At 47.6% G+C, this 17445-nt stretch overlaps 1 protein-coding gene across 1 annotated transcript in view; it reads left to right on the forward strand.

Moving 5' to 3' along the window:
* Positions 1–17445, forward strand: part of SLC26A9 (solute carrier family 26 member 9) — a 148231-nt gene that overhangs the window by 114843 nt on the left and 15943 nt on the right. Inside the window, exons 17-19 of the mRNA XM_088462405.1 lie at positions 12061–12348; positions 13765–13819; positions 16126–16271. Of these exons, the coding sequence (XP_088318531.1) occupies positions 12061–12348; positions 13765–13819; positions 16126–16271 (489 nt within the window). The remainder of the gene's footprint in view (positions 1–12060; positions 12349–13764; positions 13820–16125; positions 16272–17445) is intronic.

Consider the following 17445-nt stretch of genomic DNA (forward strand, 5'->3'; position numbering starts at 1 on the left):
AGGATTCCTTATGACAATGGTATCTTCTCATCCCATCGATGTATATAGATAAGGGACTGTAATATATAATCCCATACAGAATATATACACATAAAAAAGAAAAAGAAAAAGGCATATATCATAAAGACATAAAAACATGCAGTATATAAAAACATCATAAAATATTTAAAAACACTAGGGTACATATATAAATATGCATATAAGAATGGAATGAAGGCCCTCATTCAGAGCCGTACGCTCTGAGCAGAGCGCACGCTCTGAATGAGGGCCGGCCTCCATGAAAATGGAGCGTCCTCCTGGACGCTCGTATAGCTGTGGGTCACCACCCACAGGCTATACGAGCGTGCATTTTGATGGCCGCGATGGTCGTGACCATCGCGACCATCGAAATTGCGAGCCGGAGCCTGCGGTTGAGGTTTTCAACCGCAAGCTCCGGAGTGATTTTGGCTCTATCAGAGCCAAAATCACTCCCACTGACATCACTAGTGATGTCAGTGGGCCGGCTTCTGACGGGAGGAGTTCCCGTGGGAACGCCCCCGTCAGGGAGGCACGCCCCCGGCACGCCTACCAAAGGGGGCGTGCTGTCAATCAACATCGACAGCACGCCCCCTTTGATCAGACACAACGAGCGAAGGACTTTCCTTCGCTCGTCGCGTCTGGCGCATGCGCACGACGGAGCTCCCTCCGTCGTGCGCATGCTCAGTCCATAACATCGACCCACTTGCGAGCAGACAGCCGCTCGCGAGTGGGTCTGAATCAGGCCCGAAGTCCCATACAAAATGTATGTAAATATATGAAAAATAAATGTGCAAACAAAACCATTTAAACTCGAAATCTCCATTTAGTCCCTTGGGCACAAGAGTCCTTAATTGGTGAATCCAGTTCATCTCTAGTTGTGAGAGACGCTTATCTAAAGCTCTAGTTCGCCATTTAGGTAAAACTAGCTGGATACCCACAAAACTTTTTAAATAACATTCTTTGAGTTATAATGTTTTTTAAATTGCATAGAGACGGTATTGTTACATGTGCCGCTGCAGCTCTCTGTCTATAAACGCTCTAGGTCAGATCACCTCACACGCTCATGCAACACAATCACACAATGCCTTAACTAAAATAAAGACAGAGACATTGCGTTGGGTGAAATGGGTCAGCTTTTTTATTAATACTACGGTAAACTATTTAAGCGAACCTATTTATTTATTAAATTCTTAAACCTAATAATGTGAGGGAGAAAAATGGTGGCGGGGGCTTGGATGGCCTATTATGCAAAGCGACATAACAAACATAATGTAAGAAAAATAACAAATTAGCGGGCCTGAACAGCCCGCCCAATCAAACCTCGGGACCAACTGCCCCCTCGTTTCCTACAACTCGCAGGGTGTTGGCCTTCTGCCTGACCCTGCAGGGATTGCAACTTGGGGGGCCCCCGCGCCAGTGAGGGGGACCGTACCACCTGGACCGGTGGTACTGACGACGCCCTAAAGTCCGCCCCAGCCGCACGGGCAACCCCCCAGGAATGAACTAAAGCTATCAACTCCACAAAAACTATAAGGCCATACAAGACCAGCCCAACAGGACAAAGTCCGCCACCGCCACCATAACTACCCTCCAACTACTGAACTAAACATCTAAACTCCTCAGACACAGAAACAAGTTTCTGGAAAAAATCTCCAAACCTCCTCTAGATAAATGGACCCCGTCTGGTCTAAATAGCTCCCTTTGTGACACCAAGATATTATCATGCCTGGCTACTGCCCCTCCACTGGCAGCGAGGGCTCTACCAACCACTGAATTAATTCTCCTTCTCGACATCTCTATGGCCCTATGGCTCTCCGCCCCTCTCCAGACAAGTCTGACCACAATTTCAGACCATATGATCCTGCAAAAAGGCCAAGCCTCCACAAGCACAATCAGCTCTCTCCTGATAGTCATCTTCAAGTCAAGGCATGTCCTGTCAGTTAGGTCATTCCCCCTAAATGGATAAACAGGAAACGGGGGTACCCGAACCTGGTGACTGATTCCCTGAGGACCTCCTGCAATTGTGACCAATGCATACCCCGGTGCCCAATCCACTGGATATGCGGCATCTCTGGTAACTCTCGATTAGACAAAAGCACCTCAGACCTTGCCAACCAAAAAATTTAGGAATGACCTACAACCCAAATGAAAGTGTCATCAAGCTGACATCCTGGCAGGAAAAAAGTAAAATAGATAGATTAATATAAATTTTTTGCAGGTATGGTTATAAAAGCAAATTATGTAAAATTTTGAGAGCTAGGGGATATGTCAGAAATAACACTAGGCCTATTTAATGAAAAGCCTATTACCTAGCATGAAGGGTCATTGGGCAGAAAAAATGGGGGGATCCCAACTTGGCCTGAGGCAAAAACACAAAACTTCCACCGGCCGGCATGAGCCTAGGTTAAAAACCAGTGATAAAACAAAAATTCCTCAAGACCTCCACCTAGGGCGAATAGCTAGCCCCCAAGTTGGGATGAGCAAAAGCTCGTCGCCGGGCGTAACATAAGGTAACAACGCCCAGCTCCGAACCAACGCAGCGCCTTCCGGCCGGCCATGCCCCCATCATATCATAGATCCTTTCGGGCCAATGAATGATTGGACGGGCCGTAATCCTGAGGCATCGACCCAGCAAGCAGGTGCAACACTTCATTACCCCTGACCGAACAAAAAATTAAATTAAATGGGGAAAGGCACTAGGTGCAGCCCTCACATGAAGCCGCCGAAACTTGCCGGTGACCCAGAAGAGGACCACCCCTAGTGACCCCCCCCTTTGTGGCCAACAAAAGATGTGGGGGTTTTGCCGCGTTGCACCCTGCCCACTGCGTCTTGCTTACCAGACGTCTGGAAAAATGGCAATGCGGCCCGTCTTTTGACGTAGCTCACGCCGCCACCTCCGCCATCCCCTCTGGCAAGGAAAAAACGCACTCTGGCCGTGTTTCACAGCCCCCAAAAGCAGATGTACGAGTAAGGTCAAAATTTAGATCTTACCTCGCGGCCTCTCCCTCAATAGGAATCGGCTCCACCTTTCCCACGACGAGAGATAAACCCTGAAGGTCCCAGGGGCCAGGGACCGGGATGCTAGGGCCTCCATGCTGTACGAACCACCTGCCAGACATAATCGGGACATGAATCACTGACCATGTTTGCCCAAGGAGCAAGTCTCCTAAACCTTGCCCACTGAAAACGCGAAAGCGCGTCAGCAACATCATTATTAGACCCTGGAACATGCCTGGCGCGAAATTCGATATTAAATTGAAGGCAACACAATATAATTTGCGCAATTAATCTAATGGCGGGCAGACCCGCCGCTTTCTATCTATTTAGCGCGTCCACTACCCCCATATTGTCACACCAAAATATAATCGCCCTATCTTGCAATCGCCACCCCCATAGCTCCATCGCGACCATGATAGGGAAAAGCTCTAATAATAGCATGTTCCTGGTCAAACCATCTGCTATCCAACTGCAGGGCCAAGGAGCAGCGCACCAAGATTTTCCTAGCATCGAACCAAACCCCACAGTCCCAACCGCGTCTGTGTACAGCTGCAATGTGACGTTTGATACCGGGGGGCTTGCCAAATTTGAATGCCATTAAAATTAGTTAAAAAGGAATCCCAAATAAGTAGATCCCGCCGAATTTCGCTAGGTAATCGCAGGAAATGGTGCGGGCTTCGAGCCTTTTGCGTCAGTCTTTCAAGCTTCCTGCAGAAAATCCTTCCGACCGGAATGACCCTACACGCAAAGTTGAAAAGACCCAACAGCGACTGGGTCTGCTTTAATGTCAGCTTACCAACCGACAGGGCCAACACTATTTCATCCTGCAATCGCTGCACCTTTTCTACCGGCAAACGACAAAAACCCGCAACCGTATCGATTTCAATGCCTAAAAAGGAAAGTCTTGAGGTGGTTCCCTCTGTTTTGTTTACCGCTATGGGAACCCCAAAATCAGAAAATAGCTTAAGCATGTTTTCAAGCAACTGCACGCACCTGACGGAATTTCGTGGTCCCACTAACAAGAAGTCATCTAGGTAGTGTGTAATACCCGGTTCACTCGTCTTCCTAAACAGGCACCAGTGTAGGAAGGAACTAAATTTCTCGAAATAGGCACACGAAATCGAGCAGCCCATGGCAGACATTTATCAAAATAAAAACCGTCGTTGATCTTGAACCCCATTAAGTGATAAACCTCCAGGTGCAGGGGAAGCAGCCTAAATGCGGATTCGATGTCAACTTTACACATCAGCGCCCCTTCCCCGAAAGAATGAACCAAGTCAAGCGTGTCTTCAAAAGATTGATAGACCACGTGACAAAGTTCATTGGGGATAGCATCGTTAACTGACAGCCCCCTCGGGTACGAGAGGTGCTGAATAAAACAAAAATATCCCTGGGTTTTTTTGGGGACCACTCCAACCGGTGATAAAACCAGACCCGGAATTGGAACTACCGGGAAAGGGCCAAGGATCCTACCCAACTCTATTTCTTTATTTACCTTCCCTTGTAAAATCAACGGCATGTCACGAGCTGAACGAAGGTTGCGACCGGAACCTCCTTGCACCGTAGCTACTATCGGAAGCCTAAACCCTACCGTAAAACCTTCGCGCAAGAACCTGGCTACGTCCTGAAGCGGGTACGCCTCTAGCCATGGTGCCATGGCCCCTACACTGACAGGCGTGGGGGCCCTGCTTAGAATGGTGGACTTACTTGGTGGATGGGGCACTGGGGCCACGGCTGGCACTGCCCCCTTTTCCCCCTGACGGGCCACCGGGACCTTTTGAGCAATCCTTAATTGGGTGGGGGCCACCGCAACGGATGCAGGTGTGTCAAAAATGACAGCGCCCGCCCAATGCGCATTGCCCATTGTTGAAGGCAAAGCACTTGCCATGCCCCGACTTGGGACCCGCCCCACGCGCTGATCCTCCCCCTGGTGCAGCTGACTGCCCCCCGAAACTCCTCTGAAAGGGTGCCGCCTCTATTTGCGTGCGCTGTGGTTGTGTAACGTCCACAAAAATCCCAACATCTTTTGTCCCGAAGTCTATAACTTTCCTACCGTGCTGCTTTCGACGAAATTCTTCGTCATACACCCGCCATGCGCCGCCTCTGGAGTTGGTGAACATATCATGAATTAAGTACATGTACCTAATCACGCGCATGTGCTCGTCGGGACGTGTCTCCAAGTAGCAAGAGACAAAGATATACATGTTTTTTAACCAAACATGATAGGACATGAAACCGTCGAGGGCCGACCCGCCTTTTTTCTTCGCGGATACCCAAGCTCTTTTTCCCCGGCTGGTCAGCGCGAATATGTTGACATAACGTCCGTGCCTGATCTGGTCCCGGATCCTGGGCCGAACCCCACGCAGCACCGCTGTATTAGAGCATAAGACTCCCTCTGAACAATCCGAATTCACTGACATGCTGCTGCTGGACGAACGGTGCTTGCGCCTATATCGCCTGGACCTCTTCCTACCAGCTCGTCGTGACTCCTTTGAGGAATCAGAGGAGGTGGAGGAAAGACTACTTGTTCCCTGCTCTGAGCTATGGCGCCTTCGCTTCTTGCTTCGCTGCGCCGGTGCTTCCTGACTACTACTGGAGCTACCGATCCAATCGGGATCGATGGAAGACTCACCATCCGACTGACCAGCTGCACCTTCTGCGACCGTGGCTAGGGGCCTTTCGCTTCTGTCTTGACGCTGCATCATCAAATCCAATAAGCTTTCTCCTGTTGGAACACAAACAATGTTGTCTTGTACAGAAACTGATCGCCCTTGGCGTAGGGGTTCGTCCATGCCCGTAGTATCCAAGCCTTGAAGCGTTCCTGGGGGCGCCCGATGCCCCGAAGCGCCGACAAGCTTATCCGCCAGCGCTGCAATGCTTCCATCGCCCCCTCCCGAAGCCGTCTGGGTGCTGTTCTGAGACAACAATGGCGCCAGCGCAGAGAGCAGTGATGCGCACAGAATGGATACGGTCTCTGTGCGCAGCACTGCATCCACCGCGGATCCTGCCCGGGGCACTGTGGACCCATGCACCACATCCGCATAAGACTCGCGACTCAAACCCCGCGCAGGCACACCTTCCCCCACCCTGTCCGTGAAACCTGCAGAGGGCGGGGGACTGTCCCTTTCGGACACCCCGCAATCGATGGAAAAGGACTCACTGCTGTCACAGGGGGACGTAATGACCCCCTCGTCCAGCAGATGGCGCACATTCTGTCACCTTCCATCCCGCCTAGCAATACCACGACCGGCGCTGCTTTGATCATTCCGGTCCCCAATAACCCCAGCCCTACTGGACTGCGCGCCTCTGTGGGCCGCAGGGCGCACCGTGGGCTTTGACACGCGAGACCCCATGGGAATGGTTGATCGAGGTGGGGAGGAGGCGGCCGCTCCCTGCCGAGAAGCAGGTCTCGGTTTTTTACTCCTGCCGCTGGGTCCGGCGTGCGCCATGGATACCGCGCTTTGCATAGGAGGGGAAGGCGCCGCTCCCCTCCTATTGCTGTGCCTCTTGGCCAGGGATGCGGACGGCCCGTCCACACCCTGGCCAGACACCAAACCAGCTACACACGGTGATCCGCGTGGCGCTGGCCGTGCGGCCGGGATGGGTGAGCTGGAAAGCCCTCTAATAGCCGCCCGGCCGCGAGTCCCAGCGCGAAGCCTGGCCCCCCCCCTGCTGACGGACAGCCGTTAGTTCGCGGCCTGCAGGCCTGCCGCGCACGGCGATCTGTGATCCTGCTCCTGCGGCCACCGCATCAATCAGGTATCGGGCAGGTATGCCCACAGGACGCCGGGGGCGATCCATGAGGGTGGGATAGAGAAAAAAAAGGGAAAAGGAAGGAAAAAGGGGAAGGCAAGAGAAGTGGTAGAGAAGATAAGTGTAAGGAGTGAAAGATAGAAGATAGCAAGGCAAAAAGGGGGGGGGTGGGGGTATTATAACAATGTAAAGTACAATTAAAACAATTATATTAAGTCTGGCAACCGTAATACTAGCAAATACACAGAGCAATAATCTGACAGTACTTCACCAATCTCCAGAAGAAAAGAGGGAGAATGGAGTCTAACTTACCCATAAATCTCCAGCTCAAACTCCACCCCCCCATAACCTGTGCTAATTGGCTAAATCACAGACTCTAACCACACCCTTCTCACTGAGGACTGCTAAACCCATTTTGCATTGCAGAGCATGCCCAGTGACAAACCAGAGGTTTATGTCACTCCTGTCATATAAGGATGACCTCCGTGGTCTATTGGCTCTCAGTCGCTATCCAAGCTATCTTGTCTCTGGCTGCTATGTGCAGTTACTCACCTGTTTGTAGTCTCGTTACCTGACCTCAGCCTGATGGACCAATCACAGGAGACCTCTCCCTTCATTAGGGATTCAAGTCAGTTCCTGCCTGCTGGTGATGTTACTAGTTCCTGCACTTAGTGGAGGTTCACGTGGTCGCTGCACAGTTCCTTGCTCCTTAATGGTGCATACACACGGTCAGATTTTTCCTTCAGATATGAACGATAACGATTTAAAAATCGTTCAGTCGTTCATATCTGAAGGAAAATCTGACATATCTGACATGCCTGAACGATGGACGATTTACAATGCGCGTTCCCGTTTGTCAGATAACGATATCTGACATCTGATGTGTTTGCAGTCAGACTTGGACGATTCCATTCATTGTAATGCAGTCAAAAATCGTTCAATCGTTCAAATCGTTCAAAACTTTGGTCAAATCGTTCAAATCGTTCAATCGTTCATCTGACAAATCTGACCGTGTGTATGCTCCATAACCTTTGTACCTGTGTCCTGCCTCTGTATACCTTTGCTCATAGACTCTGTCCTCAGTGTCCTGTCTCTGCCAGTCATACTACTGTGTCCTCCTGGATTCTTCCTGTTCCCGTGTCCATTCCTGCTACGTGTTTGTGCCTTACCAAGACCCTCCAGCTTACCTTTTGTGTCACCTCTAGTTTGTGTCAAGTCCAGCGTGTACCTGTGCATCTGCCTGCCAGTTCAACCATTTCAAGTACTGATTCTGTTACAAGCTCCAACCTGTATTCACCTGTCAGTTCAACTATAGCAAGTACTGGTTCTGCTATAAACTCCAACCTGCATCTGTCTGCCAGTTCAATCATTTCAAGTACTGATTCTGCTACAAACTCCAACCTGCATTCACATGTCAGTTTAACCATATCAAGTACTGGTTCTTTTACAAGTTTCAACCGGCATTCACCTGTCAGTTCAATTATATCAAGTACTGGTTCTGTTACAAACTCCCACCTACATCCTGAGTAGCTAGTCTGCCACAATCAAATCCATTTCCAGCATTGCAGGTTCACCAGTATTCCCACATGCATCCTGAGTAGCTGGCCTGCCATAATCAAATCTATTTCCAGCATTGCAGGTTCCACAGTAATTCCCACCTGCTTCCTGAGTAGCTGGCCTGCCATAATAAAGTCCATATCTAGCATTACTGCTTCAGCATAATTCCAGCCTGCATCCAGAAAAACTGACCTGCTACTATCCAGATCTATACATCCTTTCTGTTTTTGTGTTTATCCACCTGTGCCAGTTTATTGCAAGTTTTCAGACCATCAAGCCAGTTTCCCAGCAGCAGTTCTCTAGCACACACCTGCATCTGTTAGCCTCTGCTATTAACCCCTACCTTTCTTGCTGCTTTACTCCAGGTAAATTATTCTCTGCTGATCCCTGCCTATTGCATGAGCCCCATCAGCGAGCTCTAGGGGTCTCATGCAAATAGTGCAGGTGCATTCATAACAGGTATGCGTTACTTTCTAGTCCCTTTCGGATATTATAAATATGCTCAGCGAGCCTTATTTTAAGACTCCTGCCCGTCTTTCCCACATAAAATAAAGCACATGCACACTCCAAGATGTATATAACATTTTTGGAGTGGCATGTGATAAAATCAGTAATTTTGCGGTCTTTAAACTTAACTGTTTTGCACATTACACAACTACCACAACGGTGGAAGCCTTTCATTCTTATACTTTGTCTTTTTTCTGCTTCCACACTGCTCCTAACAAGTTTATCTTTTAATGACGGAGCTCTTCTTTAGAATATAAATTGGCTTATCTGGTATCACATCACCAATTATAGGGTCACGTTTCAGTATAGTCCAGTTCTTTTTTATAATTCTGTCCATCTCTTTATAAGATGTATTATATTGAGTGCTAAAAACCCACTGGTAATCTTCCTTTATTTTAGTTTCCCCCTTTTTGGATTTGATCAAATCATTCTGATCCACCAATTCAAGTTTGTTTTTGGCTCTTTCTAAAATACCTTCAGAGTATCCCGTAGAACTAAAACGATTTGATATTTCATCCAACTGCTGTTCCCAGACTTCCCTCTCAGTACAATTCCTCTTGATTCTGTGGAATTATCTGATGGGAATCCCATCCAGCCAGTTAGGATGATTCTGGCTGGTTTTATCTATGAAGCCATTTGAGTCTGTGCTCTTTCTAAAGGTTTTGGTGTTAATAGAACCATTTTTTATATAAATTAGTAAATCTAAAAATGAGACCTCTATATTACAATGTGCAAAAGTTAATTTTATAGAGCAGTTATAGTTATAGTTAATTAAGAGCAGTACAAAAATTTAAAAGGGCTTCTTCACTCCTTCTCCATATAAAAAAGACATCGACTATAAAATGCTGCCATGACACTAGGGCCCTGATTCAAAGCCAGACGCTCTTTCAGAGCGCTCGGTCTGAATCAGGGCGGCATTATATTTTTTTTAGTGCCGGCCTCCTGGCCACTCACTAAGCTGTGGGTGACCACCCACACCTTTTGCGAGCGGCCAGGTGATGGTCTTGTCCATCGCAAGCCCCAGTGAGCTTCTGGCTCTAATAGAGCCGGAAGCTCACTACTGAGGCCGGCCCCAAACGGCAGGCGTTCCTTTGGGAATGCCTCCGTTTGGCCAGCCACCCACCCCGCCCGCCTCCAAAACGGGGTGAGCTGTCAATCATAATCAACAGCCACCCTGTTTTGGTGCAAGACCCATAGCGACGGAGCACCTGTCGCTGGCCGGGTCTCGCGCATGCGCACACCGGAGCCGGCTTGCGCATGCGCAGTGAGGGACCATTGACCCGCTTGCGAGTGATGTGCGCTCGCGAGCGGGTCTGAATCAGGCCCTAGGTCCGCCCTCAGATCGCCATCTGACCAAATGTGGTGCTCTTCCCAGTACGCCATAAATAAATTTGCGTAACTGGGGGCGAACCTGGTGATTGATAGACAGAGGCATTTAAGGGGTGGTGCGGGGGCAGGCAGCATTCCCGGGAACAGGGGCATGTCTGCTCCATTTTCTAGGAGTGGCAAGGCCAGGGGCTGCATCTGCGGACGCAGTTTCCTGGCCTCGCAAGCCTCACAGTGCTGGGATCGCAAATGCAGCAGCGGGTGTCATATTTGCATATTTACAAGGACGGAATTGCAAAGCTGCGCGGGTCTCTGGGAAAATGGCGACCATGCCTATTTACCCAAGGAAATCTTTTTTGCGCAGGTCACCGGGAAAATGGCCACCGCCATTTTCCCAGTGATTTTTTACTGCTCTGCAGCTCCGGTCCAGCACATCGGAATCTGCGGAGAGGTAAGTATATATTAACTATGGGTGTGCGGTGTGGGCCCCCCTGGACCACACACCTTGCACCCATTATAAAGACGCCTATGTCCCTGCTGCATTTGCGAACCCAGCACTGCAACTGAGGTTGCAGGCTGGGATCACTATCGTGACCAACGGACGGTGCCAGCTTACTCAGGCTGGCCAGCTTCTGAGGCCAGGAAACTGTTTCTGTGGAAGCAGCCCCTGGCCTTCCCACACCCAGAAAACGGGACAGACATGCCCCCATTTAATTTCTATGAAGGGGAGAGCACACTTTCTTCCGGCCGCCCTCCCCAAAGAGACTGGACTCGATGTATAGACAAAACACAACTTGTTTCCTTTTTTTTTGTCCTTCTAAAGAGCAGGCCAGTTAGGATGGAGAAACATCTATTTTTCTGCGTGTTTTTACAGGCGTGTTTTGTACAACTTGGGAAGGTAGCATAGCACTCATTACATCTAGTGAGTTCTTTTCAAGAATTTGAAAAAATCAGGACAGCGACTTGTGGCGACTCGTGATTTAAAAAAGCAAATTTCCAGCGATTTTTCCACTGGTTTAACTCTATTACATATAGTTATTTGCAAGTCGCCGGAAACTTGCTGGAAACGCGTTATTGTTACAAAATCTGAGACTATTATTTCCCGGCCAAGGAATGAATTAACCACACACAACCATAGGCGTCTTTATAATGGGTGCAAGGTGTGTAGTGCACACGGGCCCCTGGTCCAGGGGGGCCCACACCGCACACTCTGCACCCATAGGTAATTATACTTACCTCTCCGTCGATTCCAATGTGCTGCTCCGGACCGGTGCTGCAGAGCAGCAAACACTCACTGGGAAAGTGGCGGCGGACATTTTCCCAGTGATCTGCGCAGGTGCTGAAAAGAAGTCCCGCGGGCGCCATATTCCCGGAAACTCCCGCATGCGCAGTAAATTCTGTCAGGAAGCCAAAATTTACAGCGCTCCATGCCCCTGAGCCGCTGACAGAGAGGATGGGGCCCAAATGGAGGCTGGCCTCCTCCTCTCTTAAAATGCCCCTGCACACAACAGACTGCCATTGGGTGCATGTGAAGCAGTCATCAGACCCAACATGTTGTATGAACAACAGTTACCAGGGAAGTAATTTTTTACTTATGATAATCCACCAAATAATGTCATTTTAATTTTTTTTTAACTCTAATATGCTGTAACAGCAATTGCCATATACAGATAGGTAGATAGATACCACATCAAATATTATACATAAATATTATTCTGTATAAAAACTGATTTATTGAGCAGCAGCTTTGCTTTTGGTGTTTGTCGTTACCCCATCTCCCTATCATTCAAATATAACAAAGGGTTGAGTTCTTTTAGAGTGTTGTTTTTCCTTGGTTTATCCTTTCCTACTGTATATACCTTAGTTGTGAATGCACTCTTTATCATTGCCTCCTTATTGCAGACTTTATCACTGCAAGAGCTGCAAGAAGACTTCGACAGTGCCTCTCCCATTGACTCCAACAACAACAGCACGGTGAACGGAACAAACAGTGCCATCAGTTACATAGCGTCCAATACCCTTACTGTGAGCTCATCAATTCCTGTTGATATTCCAAATGGTGTATCTGCCCCAGCACAAACTGAAGATCCTATTATCACTGCTCCTCCAATTGTCCATTTCCATACAGTCATCATTGATATGAGTGGTGTGTGTTTCGTTGATCTGATGGGGATCAAAGCCTTAGGAAAGGTAATGCATTAAATTTATGGGATGAAATCAGACTTTTTCTGTGGCCAATAGTAGTGTGCTACATAAAGTGTACCTTTCACCTGTATACATTAGAGCATACTTGCCAACTCTCCCTGATTGTCAGGGAAACTCCCTGAAATTGTAGCAATCTCCCTGAGTGCACCTTAACCCCATTATGAAACTGTTAATATAAAAATAAACAGAGATATTTACATTCAAATAGGATCATTAGTGTCATTTTACTGCATTGGGTATTAAGCATAATGATCCCTATAGCTAGTACATGCATTTTCTGAAAAGTATCAGTGTGTTTTCATCAACAAATAGATCTTATTGACTGCTTTGGGGCTCGTTTACATTTTGTTGTAAGTCAGTATAATGACACGCCTTTCAGATGTAGCAGAACACCTCCACTTTAATGAGCCCTCATAGGTGTTGCTTTCACAATTTCCCTGAAATGCTTTTTCAAAAGTAGGCAAATATGCATTGGCGGCATCCATTTTGTTGGCTGAACCAATATGAAATGCAGCCTATATGCTGCTTCCCTAACAAAATGGTTTCTGTCAGTGATGTAGACAATAGATACATGGGCAAAATGTAATAGGGTGAGAGTTTAGAAAATGTGAGTGTTTAGCAGTAAACTCTCACATTGGTCTAGTTTTATCTTCAAAATGGGAAAACATCTGAATGAGAGTTTAAGGGCCCCATTTACAAACGAAATATAACCCCTTTAGCACTCGGTAAAGGGGTTGTACCATCTTGCTGTATTTAGTAAACAGCGGTAATCTTAGATTACCGCTGTTTGTACAGCATCGCTCTCGCCATCTAAAAGATGGCGAGAGCGATGCAGGCACCATTGCCGGCAATGGAGACCCGGCGGTGCCTTTCCGGCTTCAACGAAGCCTTCCAGGCACTGCCGGGTCTCCCTGTCATGCACATGCGCAGACGGACCGTCGCGTATGCGCATGACCCTGGAGCCCCGTCTCTGGCAGCGTTAAGCTGCCAGCAGCCCAACAGAGGACCTCGTCGAGAACGAGGATTCCGCTGGACTACGCGGGACCTCGCCGGAGGGGTAAGTATTACTAAATACTACGAAAATTCCCGCTGGTATTTCACTTCGTTTGTAAATGGGGCCCTAAATCGTGAGAGTTTTTTAAGTGTAGAAATATGCAAGTTTGCATGTTCTCGGACTCTATTACATTGACCAAGTTAAAATGTGTGCGAGATTACTGTTAAACTCTCACATTTTCTAAACTCTCACCCTATTACATTTGGCCCATGGTATCCATGGTAGATATATGGAATGGTATCATAAAAACATATGGTCAAAGCAGCCCTAGGTCATTTCATAAGCAACATTAAGATAATGTACTGTAACTACTTCCTTAACCTTTTAATGTTTTCTCTTCTTACCAGTTGTGTTCCAGTTTCCAGAAGATTGGTGTAAACTTCTATTTAGCAGATGTTCAAGGTATTGAAAATGACTCAACAGTACAGTATGTGGAAATAACTTTATACAGCACGTACATGTATTGTACAAGAGCAATGTACACTGAGATACAGGCAATTGTATGCAGGCACATCTGTGCCAGCCACAATGGGATTTGCAAACTAATTTCACTACAACAGTCAAGACACACATGCACTACAGTAAGTAAGTCAAAAGCCAACTCAATTTTCAGTATGTGTTTGAACCATGGGAGTACCCAAAAAGGAAACCAGACAACATATCGAGAATATACAAACTCCAGGCTGATAGTACACTGATTGAAATCAAACTCAAGGTCCCAGCACTGATGTATGAACCAAAGTCACATCAAAAACACTTAAATACACAAGATACTGTATTTTCTTCTTTGTGTAACTTTCTAATTGACATTAGGTGCCCTACATAACATGAAGGTAAACCTCACTAATGAGGACTGCCTCATGGTTTGAGAATCACTGTGCTAGTGTACATACAGTATATGTGCCAAGTGAGGATGGATGTGTGGTATACTATACAACAGCATGGCAGGCCCTGATACTAGGGGGCTTAGTCAAGCATGGGGGTGACCTCATGCACCATTGTGTGATGATGGGGCGTGTGCTCGTGCCATCATTGGGTTTTGGTTATGCTTTGTTGGCACCCACAGGTCCCCAGGGCTAGTTAAGAAGTACCAGGGATCTGTACACATTTGTAAATATCTGAACAGATAACACAGTAAAGCTGGGTAAAACTATGCGATTCTTGGGTGGAAATGGCTATATCTGTCAGATAGAGCTGATAATTGCGTAGTGTGTACAGAGGAGCTGATTCAGGGCTGCTTGCAAGCGCTGTGTGCGAGTCCCGCTGAGTGACTGAAGTTCAGACCAATGGGGCTCGCAACAAGACGGGGCGGCTATCGATGTTGATTGACAGCTCGCCCCCTTTTGTGGGCGGGTAGGGGGTGGTGGCTGCACAAACGCAGGCGTTCCCTTAGGAACACCTGGCGTTTGTTGGGCGGTCCTGACATCACTATTGATGTCAGTAGTGGACTTCCTGCTCTATTAGAGCAGGAAGACCACTCAACCTTGCGGCAGTTAGACCCTACCCCAGGGTCTCGACGCAAGGCCGATGGTCGCGATTATCGCGACAATCTCCAGCATGCTCGCACAAGCTGTGGGTGGTCACCCACAGCTTTGCGAGCGGCTGGAGACCAAAAAAAAAACGCCCACATTCAGGACCTCACTCAGAGTCGGTCGTTGCAGCCACTCTGTCGTACGCCACCGATGTTTGCTAAACTGCACATGCGTAAAATTCACAATGCGCGTGCGCAAACTAGCTATTACGATCAGAAATTTCTCTCACCTTCAACTTGGCCAGGTCGTTAGTTTGAGTGACAGGATGAGGCATTTGTGGGTGGTAACAGGGGAAGGTGCTTGTGAACGGGGGAGTGGAGATCCGAACGCAGGCATGCCTAACTATGCAAACAGCGTTTTATGGGAGTGCATAATTAACTAAGTAGTGTCATGGCACATGTGACATGGGAGGTTTTTACACTGACTTAATCGTAGTGCTTATGACAGGGTATGGTCTACCTTAAGCTCTACGACCAGCTCCGATGGTTCCCGATGGTCTCAATTTATCCTTATATGCCCGGAGATGACGTGTATTGCGGAGGAGAAGGGGGCGTATATTTAGTCTTACGGCCGCATCTTCCTCTCGCTCGTCCAGCTAACGATCCCAACTTAACGACGCAACTTGCGAGCGCTTCATTTGCATACCCGGCCCCTTTTACCTTACGACCGAGCGGCCGCAACGACCGACTCTGAATGAGGTCCTCAGAGCGAGCGGCTGCCAGCCGCGAGCGGCTCTGAATGAGCTCCAGAGCACCAAGGCCCGAAACTGGGTCAAAAAACAGTTGGATCAGTGCCCGATATAGTGCGTGCTGATTACCAGATTGTTAGTAAATCTACCCCCTAAGGTAATTATGACACAGAGGGGGAGGGGAATAGTTTTATAGCTGATTTTACACAAGAGTGGTATATTTATTAATACTTATAAGTTACAATCTTTTATTTAGGCTGTACTATTAGTGTTACATTTCTTTGAAACTTAAATAATTTTTTTTTTAATATTGCTTAGTTTACATTTAGATTTTAGAACAATTTGGAAGTTAAAGTGAGATACTACAAGTTCTCAGTATTCTATAAACTGGTAAATTATTCTCTTTGTCCTACACTAATATAAAAAAGAAGACCCTGTTTATTGTACAGTATAGCACACGTTTTTCACGCACTCATATTTTGTTTCAGCTCAAGTGTATGAAGACATTGAGCTTGGTGGAGTCTTTGCTGAAGGAGGACTCAATCGTGATCATCTTTTTCTTACTGTACATGATGCTGTTTTAAATGCTTTGGCCAACAATACCGGAGCAAGACATGCAGCCTCTGCTGGGAAGGTAGTTTTTATTGATTCTGTTGCTTACTGTATCAAATATGCAACCTTTGGCTGATAGGGGGTATCCCCCATGTCAATCACATAAACTAATAACACTCACATCAATATAACTTACTCTAATGGTGCGTACAGACGGGATGATCGACAACGATAACGATATCATTGTTCAATATCCCGAGTGTGCTGGACAATCGATATCGATCATCCAGCACACCATGTACACACCAACGACTATAACAATCCGCGATCAACGATCACGGGTCCCTATAGTAACCTGATCGATGCATGCACGGGCGATGATCGATATCGACCATACATACCCGCGCATCGAAGGTCGTTGGTGGGCGAAAAATTCATAATATGAACGATAGCGATATAATCGATATTGTTCATATCGTCCATTTTAATCGTACCGTGTGTACGCACCTTAAAACAAAATCAGGGACACAGGATTCAAACTAGGTCAGCTATTTATTTAAATAACAAAATTATACATAAATATTAGGGTGTATCTTAAAGAATGATATGCAAGGACAGGCAAGAACACAACAAAAACCACCAATGTACTACCAATCTAAATGAATCTGCATTGTAATCAAAGACCAAAAAGGGGCACAAAACATGACATGGGTATCCGACTCCCCCTTCAAACTGGACTATCCCATCCATGTGGTGTTTGCTGCCTCTGCAAGAGGATGTAGTTAAAAGGCCAATGGCCAGGAAGCAGTCTGTCAAAATGCTGGCGTCTAAATCCTGACTCGGGACTAAAGACAGGCATCGAAATGCCAACGCCCATCTAGATCCTGAATCCGGAATCTCGACTGTTAGCTTGTAGCCGTTGGGGGGGGGGTTAGGTTTAGGCACCCCGCAGGTGAGAGTTAGGCTAGATGGAGAGGGGATAGGGTTAGACACCCCCGGGGGAGGATAGGGTTAGGTGCCCCCCGGTATAGGTTTAGGGTTGTGGGGAGGGGGGGTAGGGTTAGGCACAACCGGTGAGAGGGCTAGGGTTAGGCACCCCCCAGGGAGGTTAGGGTTAGGCTCCACCAGGGGAGGGTTAAGATTAGAGGGGTGAAGGGTAGGGTTACATACTTAGGTGCCCCTATTGGGATCTCTATGATAGGGGCTTCCGGCGTCAGTATTTCACCCGCCGCCTATTCAGCTGCCGGGACTTTACT

This window comes from Taudactylus pleione, unplaced genomic scaffold (genome assembly GCF_031769625.1).
Source record: "Taudactylus pleione unplaced genomic scaffold, aTauple2 ptg001228l, whole genome shotgun sequence".
Lineage (NCBI taxonomy): Eukaryota > Metazoa > Chordata > Amphibia > Anura > Myobatrachidae > Taudactylus > Taudactylus pleione.